Source organism: Pseudonaja textilis, chromosome 3 (assembly GCF_049901715.1).
Source record: "Pseudonaja textilis isolate UNSWEBS1 chromosome 3, rPseTex1.2, whole genome shotgun sequence".
NCBI classification, from domain to species: domain Eukaryota; kingdom Metazoa; phylum Chordata; class Lepidosauria; order Squamata; family Elapidae; genus Pseudonaja; species Pseudonaja textilis.
Genome location: NC_141992.1, coordinates 52,454,713 through 52,463,083, shown reverse-complemented (window position 1 = coordinate 52,463,083; position 8,371 = coordinate 52,454,713). Strand labels below are relative to the sequence as shown.

Sequence of the window (8,371 nt, the reverse complement as noted above, 5' to 3'; positions counted from 1 at the left end):
AAATAGCCATTGTAATACCTTGTTTATGTGACAAATGGTAAAAACTGACAATTGACTTGCCACCATTCTCAGATGTTATTATTACTGTTTGTAAAGATTATTAGTACCAATAAAATGGTATTAAATTTGTTCTGTCCTGTCAGCAATATCAATTTTACCAGTAGCTGGATTTGCCCCATTGTTTTACAATACCTTAACTCTCTTTTTTGGGAACACACAGACTGCAGTCGAAGGAAGGAAGGAAGGAAGAAAGGGAGGGAGGGAGGAAGGGAGAAAGAAAGAAATAAAAAAAAGAGAAAGAAAAGAAAAGAAAGAAAGAAAGAAAGAAAGGAAGGAAGGAAGGAAGGAAGGAAGGAAGGAAGGAAGGAAGGAAGGAAGGAAGGAAGGAAGGAAGAAAGAAAGAAAGAAAGAAAGAAAGAAAGAAAGAAAGAAAGAAAGAAAGAAAGAAAGAAAGAAAGAAAGAAAGAAAGAAAAGAAAAGAAAAGAAAAGAAAAGAAAAGAAAAGAAAAAAGAAAAGAAAAGAAAAGAAAAGAAAAGAAAAGAAAAGAAAAGAAAAGAAAAGAAAAGAAAAGAAAAAACTAACTGTTTGGTGAGGGAAAGTCTACCTGAGTATTTGGTGCAATCCAATGAACATTTGACAAAGCAAAATATAATCCTACAGTTATTTATATAAAAGTTTAGCAATAGCAAATAATCAGACTAACTAACATTTTTATTTGCAAAAGTTAGAAATGCAAGTAAGAAACTAACAAGGATTTGTAGAAATGGCACCAATAAAATTAAGAACGTTTAAAGTTTTTTAACTCACCATTTTAATATTGCCAATAACTACATCATCAAGTTGAAACTGTACATGAAAATTGGGAAAGAGTCTCAGTGTAATGGTTAAGCAAAGAAATGCCCTTACTCTGCTTAATTTTCATTACAAGAAAAACAATGGCAAACAGGAACTTGGCACCACATTTACATGCTGTTGGTACATTTCCAAAATCTCTTAAGGACAAAAGGCCCTGGTAAATGCAGAACAAATTCCACTGTCTACAAAACTCCCCACTGCTTTAAGACCAAACACATACACAACAATTAAGTGGTTGATACAGTAGCCCTGTAGCAGCATATACTTCCCCCTCCTCCTCCAAAGCTTGGAATTTTACAAGTCACTTTGCTAACTGGTACTCACTTCAGAAATTTCTATATAAGAATCAGATTTTTACTTGCTACACCAGCTGCATATTCAGCAAATTGGTACTCAGCATTAACCAGGCTAAATCCTCCCAACCCATAAGCCACACATTATTTGTTAAACCTGCTACAGGAAATCTACCTTTTAAGGAAGAGGAAAACCTTACAGTATAGGTAGCAGAATGTGGATGTAGTATATATTAGAAGTAAGCCACAGCTTTAACCATAAGAATTCTAAGGCCCTTTTAAAGTAGTTGCAATACTAGCAAGTTCTGACCATACCAAGTTTTAAAAACAAAAAGGTTCCTGCTAAGAGGAATACTTTCTGCATGATCTGGTCACATTGTGTGCATAGTTAATGGTTTTTTTTTTGTTTGCTTTTAAAATGTAAGATTCATTGCGAATAAAATAAAATTTAATCAATATATAGTTTGATGGAAAAACTTTAAAAATAGAGCAATGATGACTTATTAAAGAAAGCTACATTTTGAAGTTCTGGGATGAAAACTTTATAACAGCTGTACATATTTCAAATTATGCAATCCAAGTGATGCCAGGATGATAAAAAAAATCACACTTAACAATAGTTCCATTTTTGGAATCTAACTTCAGCATCTGTATCAGTAAAATATCCCTAATATAGAAGATTGTGCTAAAGAATGCAAAGGTTTTGCATGCTGTTTTCATTCCCCAGTCCTGTTCATGCTTGCAACTGTCTCACAAGGCAGCAAAGAAACAGTCCACACCCTGAAATCTAAAGAAAGAAAATTCAAAAATTAGCACAAATTCATATGACAGCCTGGCAATGCTACAGACAATATTTGTGCAATGCCACAGTTCATAATTTACCTTTCTCTGTTTCTTTCCTTTTAGTAAAGTCCACATTCCTTCAGATTGTTTTTAATTATAACATCTGTAACAGCATCAAACACAAACTGCACATTCTTGGTGTCGGTGGCACAGGTGAAATGAGTATAAATTTCCTTGGTGTCTTTTCTTCGGTTCAGATCTTCAAACTGGCACTGAATGTATGCAGCAGCTTCTTCATATGTATTAGAACCTTTAAAAACGATAACAAACGTAAGAGCAGGTCTAATGAATTACATCAAAATTCTTATCTAGTCCATCTTATCTAGTCCACTTTACTTCCCACAGTGCCCAACCACTTTATCCTGGAAAGTAAGACACACAATGACTAACTTTGCTGTTGTTATTTCCCGAAGATGATATTCAGAGGAATGCACCATCACGGTTCATATGGAATTCTTTCACCACTTTTAATGACTTTCCAAAAAAACCCTCCCCCAAAATAACTTTTTTTCATTGCTGTTGCAACCCTGAACCATCATTCAATGTTGTAAGTCAAAAACTACCTGTATTCTTTTTTTCTTTTTTTCTTTTCCATAACTTTTACTCTATTATTTCATCTTTTAATTTAATTTTTATTCTTGTAATTATAATCCTTAATGAAATTGCTATAATACACACACACACACACACACACACACATCTTTTGATCTTCTGTTTTGCCTTAATAAAAATCTCACCTGGATACTCTGGATAGCAAATTGTTAGTGGACTCCTCCGTATCTTTTCCTCAAACAAATCCTTCTTGTTCAGGAAAAGAATGATCGATGTATCAGTGAACCACTTGTTGTTACAAATGCTGTCAAAGAGTTTCATGCTCTCATGCATTCGATTCTGAATAGAAAAAGCACTAATGAAAGACAGCATTGACACTTCATATAATTAACAACCCCAACCAAATTACTAGTGCACATTTTGTCAAAAGAAATCCCAAAATTAAAAGTACAATAAATAATGTCTACATTTTTGCAAAAGGCCTCTGAAATATCACATTTTTGCGATTTTGTCAGAAATCATTTTTCCCATTTCAAATCATGCATGCAAATTGAAATGTTCACACTCAGTTATGAAGAAGGAATTTTACTCTCCATAAGCTCTCAACTTCGAATACATTCACTGCACAAAATGTGAGAATGCCGACAAGAAAAGCTTTCCCCCATGCTCTGCTGAAATATTACCATTTGTAATGTTCAAGGAATAACAATAGCAAAACGTTTGATTAAGTTCTATTGTTCAAAGTTTAAAGTGAATTTCTGTCGCAGTCCACATTATTCAGAATGTTAACTCTACAGCAACATACCATTTCTTCATCCTCAGCAAGGACAAGGTCATAATCACTAAGAGCCACACAGAATATAATTGCTGTTACTCCTTCAAAGCAATGGATCCATTTCTTACGCTCTGAACGCTGACCACCAACGTCAAACATCCTGACAGAAAAATAAGGACTTGAAGATTCATTTTAGCAAAACTAAATTCACCTGTTTAGTTATCACACAGATACACATGCGCAACAGGGGGTTCTTTAATAAGTTGTAAATGACTTTGCCAGCCCTGAGAACTAAATGCTAAAGTTCATTAAAATAGCCACTGCTATAATATTATTTTACCACAAAAATTATAAAAGGCTTTTCATAACTTCTGTCTGAATCTGTACACATTACTTTAGGTACCATTGGCTATTTTGATGCTATTTTTGCTTTGTTTATACTATGCGGTATACTATCCAGAGTTATATGCTTGGGGCAACTAGCAAAAAAACAAAAAACCCAAAGCTGAGATTAATCATCAAATGCTAAATCATTATTTTTCATTTAGTGCTATAAAGGAGGGGGGCTATGATATAAAAATAGGATGAGGGAAATATCGTAATTATGTCATTCTAAAAAACTCTGATACAAACCATACCCCTTTAAGCCCTCTTTCCTCCAGGCTTGGCTCAAGCTTTTGTAACATTTTGAGGCCTTATCATAAACAGGGTATACTACACAAATAAAATAGTTCAGCCTTTTGTTCCAAAGTGCTGAGGGCAGAACCAGCAAACAGCTGGTAGTGAAGAAATAATACTGACTGGCATTGCTTTACCACTTGACATTGCCGAGCTGGCGATTGAAATATCTAGGCCTCCCACGAAAAAGCCACATGTGGGCTTTCACCCGAGATAGAGTATGCCAAAAGAACTCGCCCCTCATTCAAAAGAGAGGAAGAAAAAAATAAAATAAAAACTACGGGTAATGAAAGAAGAGCTTTGCTGCTTTTCAGTGGAACAGGCCGAAGAGATTTTGCAGTACACAAATTATGCTGCATTATGTTGTTTTCAGTACATATATTTCATAAATTCTGTCTTGTTCATCTTTGATGCAAGATTGTTATCTCATTATACACAAGGGGTGCACAAGGGTAACAAAGGCTCAGCCAACAGTGATTTTTTCCACAACTGATTTATGTACAGGGAATCCTTGACTTACAATCACAGCTGGCACCAGGACCTCCACCGCTAAGCGATGCAGTTATTAACCACGTCAAGCCCATTTTTACAACCTTTTTTTTGCCGCCGCTGCTAAATGAATCACCACGGTTAAGTGAATCATGCAGTTATTAAGTGAATCCGGCTTCTCCCATTGACTTAGCTTGTTGGAAGCCCCCTGGGAAGGCCGTCAATGGAAATCACACGAACTGAGACACTGGAACCATTGTAAATACTGCCAGTTGCCAAGCATCAAAATGTTGATCACATAACCATGGGGATGTTGCAATGGTCATGTCACTTTTTTCAGTGCTGCCCTAATTCAAACAAATGGTTATAAGTCGAGGAATCCCTATACAATTTCAAGCCCCAAATCCATCTTACCCAATCCCAATTTCTTTAGACTTTATTACAGCTTTAAAATTGAATGATGGGGACCTCTTTGGCTTTAATAGAACCGTAAGCTGGCATGAAAAGATGACTGCGGGATATTCAGCCAAAGGAATACTACTTAGGCCTAACTAAACGACACGGGGAAGAGTGGCACCCTAACAAGTAAGTGTGCCCTACAGTTTCATTATTTGATTCGTAGACTATCTAACACTTTGGAGCTCCATGAACTGTGAAAGCAAAGGATTTTTTATCCCACCATGAAGCCTCATGGCATTGTGCACCAGGAATAATCTGCATTTCTTGTTGTTCTCATTCATTCTGCATTTTGCTGTAATTTACAAATCAGATACGGTAGTAGCAGAGCCAAGATGTTTGAAAAGTATACAAAAAGAGAAGTTCACAAGTCCTATAGGGATCAATCAGTAGACAAGGTGGCAAACTACATGGAGGTACATGGTTAATATGTCATCCAGTCATGACATAATTAAGTGTATCACAGTGGAAAATAACACAGCCCCATTCTACATCAAACACTATTAATGATAAGCATTTAAACAATTATGCATGCTCCTCGCCAATGTTCTGTACTATTGACTGGTTAATGCCATGTCTATTGTTTTGCTAAGAAAGCCATGCATTGTTCAGAGAGCCATGTTAATTTCAACTCCCACAGCAACACCAGAAAATAAATGCATGGCAAATTATAAAGTCTCTATGTGGGGCTTTTATATTTTACACTTCCAATCAACAATATAAAACAGAAGCCAGTATACCATTAGTATACATGCTCCTGTGAAGCAAGGATTCAGTACCTGTGTTTGTGATCCCAACATAAAAGCAGCTGAAAAGAATGAAACAATGAAAATAAAAAAGCGTCCTGTATCAAGAATCACTAGCAAAAGAATGGGGAAGATACTACATCATGTGAGCCAAAGTAAAAAAACTGTACCAAAAGTACAGAAGAGCCATATATTTTACACCAAGAAATTAAGGTTTAAGAGTATACATAAATGGCAACTTGCAACTCTTAATGCTGCTTACTTGAAGTATAAGTCCTTGAAGGTGAAATGTGTTTCTACAATGCCTGTTGTTTTCACTCTGGTTCGTAGGACATCTTGTTGAGTTGGAATGTAGCTCTGCTGAGATATTCTGTCCAAATCATTTAGGTAGCTAAAAAAGAAGGGAAATGAGGAGGGGACAAGAAAAGGGAAGAACATATTCAGGAACTAATTCTCTAATTGAGTACTGAAATTGAAACTGGTACAAACAGAACACGTTCTTTAATTCTATGATTAAGCTATGGCTTAATTCAAATTTCTAATTTAAACTAGAATCAATGGTCGCATTTTAGGTTCTTATAGAAATTTGCTTTAAAATATAATTTATAAATCAGGAGTCCAATACTTCCCCCAAAACCCCACTGAAGATGTTACCTAGTTAGATAATGAAATGTCTGGGAGCTAAACAGCCAGCTCGAAGAACAGAACGCTGCCAAAACCTACAGCCCAGGCTATGAATATTCTCAACAATGTCCAATACTTTCCAGAACCCATACTCTATTTTTAAAGAAATTAGGATCTAGTACTCCTTGTATCAATGTAGTTCCTAATTTTATTATTACTTAGATCAGAGAGAATCACCTAGCTGTAGCTGTTGTTGGATTCCAACTCTCATTGCTCTAAGCAACATGGGCAATGGGAGCTGTAGTATAACAAGATTCCTCTGTCTATCGGTTGCCTATTTGTAAGTTAAAAACAAAAAATAAACTTACCTTTGTACTCTTTAAAACAAGTACATGCATGGTGTCATACAAAAATAATTATATCCCACAGATATCTCAACTTGTCCCCATATTAACTTACAAGAGGAAGCCACCTGTATTCCAAGTTCCAATGTTCAGTGGGAAAGTCTTTGTCATAAGAGACATTAAGAATATTCTTCTTCTATCTAAATGTTCAGTATTTTCCTCTATACTGTTGAGATGCTTCCAGTTTACCCTTTTTTACATTTTTTACTTTTTTCCTACTTTCTCTCCCGGCTTGTTGTTTTCCTCTTTTTCTTATTTCCTCTTATCTTAAACTCTTACATATGAGATAAAGAATCTTACATTCAGTTATTCGCAAACAGTTACAAGTTATTGTAAAAAATGTAGTGAGAAAAAATGGACAATTACTTCTAAGTGGGCAAAGGGAAAAACAACATGCACAAACTGAAAATGCAATCCCGCCAATCTCCTTTTATAAACACTATACACAGCCATAGTTACATACCAACTGCCTGAGTTGGAGAAAGAAATTTCACAGAAATCAAGAGCTGTGTGCAATGCAGTGTTTAAGAACACAAAAGATGAACAAAATCCTTTCTTAAAATCTCACGAAGGCACAATTTATGTAGGAAGCTTTAAGAAGTCTCAAATAGACCCACATAGTAGCCTATATTACAGTTATATTTCTAACTTTTAGGATTACCAAATACATATATAAATTTCTTAGAAAATGTAAAATAAAAACAGTATGAATATCAAATATGTGAGCATTGGGTGTTAATATAAGGACCATTTACAAAGACAAGTTTACAGATAATGCCTTAAAAGAATGTACAGATTCCTGTCTGACCAAAGATTGTAGATCAATTGTTAGAATTCAATGGATTTGCTTAATGACTGTGGATTTGTTTAATGACCAGGTTGCTGACCTCTGCAAACAAATGTCATAAAACTGGGCCAGTTGGCCCACTTAATGACCTATATTACTGACATATTTAGTTCCCTGACACTAATGAAATTACTGGTTTCATTCATGAAGTTGCACATGATAAATGATCACTATTATACTGTAAAGTTTGAGAATTTCTATATTAATCTTTTAATGTGCAATTCATAATGGAAATATTATTCTTTTGTTTTATATTTAAATCAGAACGGTCCATTTTATCAGGAGTTCTTCTAAAAATACCTTCCTTTATGCCATTTGAAAACAGATTCTGAAGAGGGAAAAGTAGTATATACAGCATCCACCATCATTATAATGAATAAAGTTCAAACCAAAGTGCTCAGGGAAGAAATATTCTACATATTAAATCTCCCTTAGCTGATTCCATGATAACTTTAAAACAGGGGTGTCCAACCTTGGCAACTTTAAGACTTGTGGACTTCAACTCCCAGAATTCCTCAGCCAGCAAAGGTTGGACACCCCTACTTTAAAAGAAAAATTTTAATCAATTCTACAATAGCAAAAACAATACACTATAACTGAAAGAATTTGGAAATTTCAGAATTCAATTTAAGGATATATATTTAGACATATAAAATATATACAGGCATATTCCTAATTCTGATTATTGCCAGAATAAAATAAAGGAGGGATATGATAGAAGAAAGGCTGGGACAAGTAGCAGGCTAAAGTATACATAGGTTCAAGTATAACTAACTTATTGCAATTCACCCAATAATATGAATCATAT

At 34.9% G+C, this 8,371-nt stretch overlaps 1 protein-coding gene across 1 annotated transcript in view; it reads right to left on the bottom strand.

Moving 5' to 3' along the window:
• Positions 1-788: 788 nt before the first annotated feature.
• Positions 789-8,371, bottom strand: part of GNAI3 (G protein subunit alpha i3) — a 32,192-nt gene continuing 24,609 nt past the window's right edge. Inside the window, exons 5-9 of the mRNA XM_026706958.2 lie at positions 5,951-6,079; positions 3,350-3,479; positions 2,730-2,883; positions 2,032-2,242; positions 789-1,936 (exon numbers count right to left, since the gene is read on the bottom strand). Of these exons, the coding sequence (XP_026562743.1) occupies positions 2,052-2,242; positions 2,730-2,883; positions 3,350-3,479; positions 5,951-6,079 (604 nt within the window). The 3' untranslated portion in view covers positions 789-1,936; positions 2,032-2,051. The remainder of the gene's footprint in view (positions 1,937-2,031; positions 2,243-2,729; positions 2,884-3,349; positions 3,480-5,950; positions 6,080-8,371) is intronic.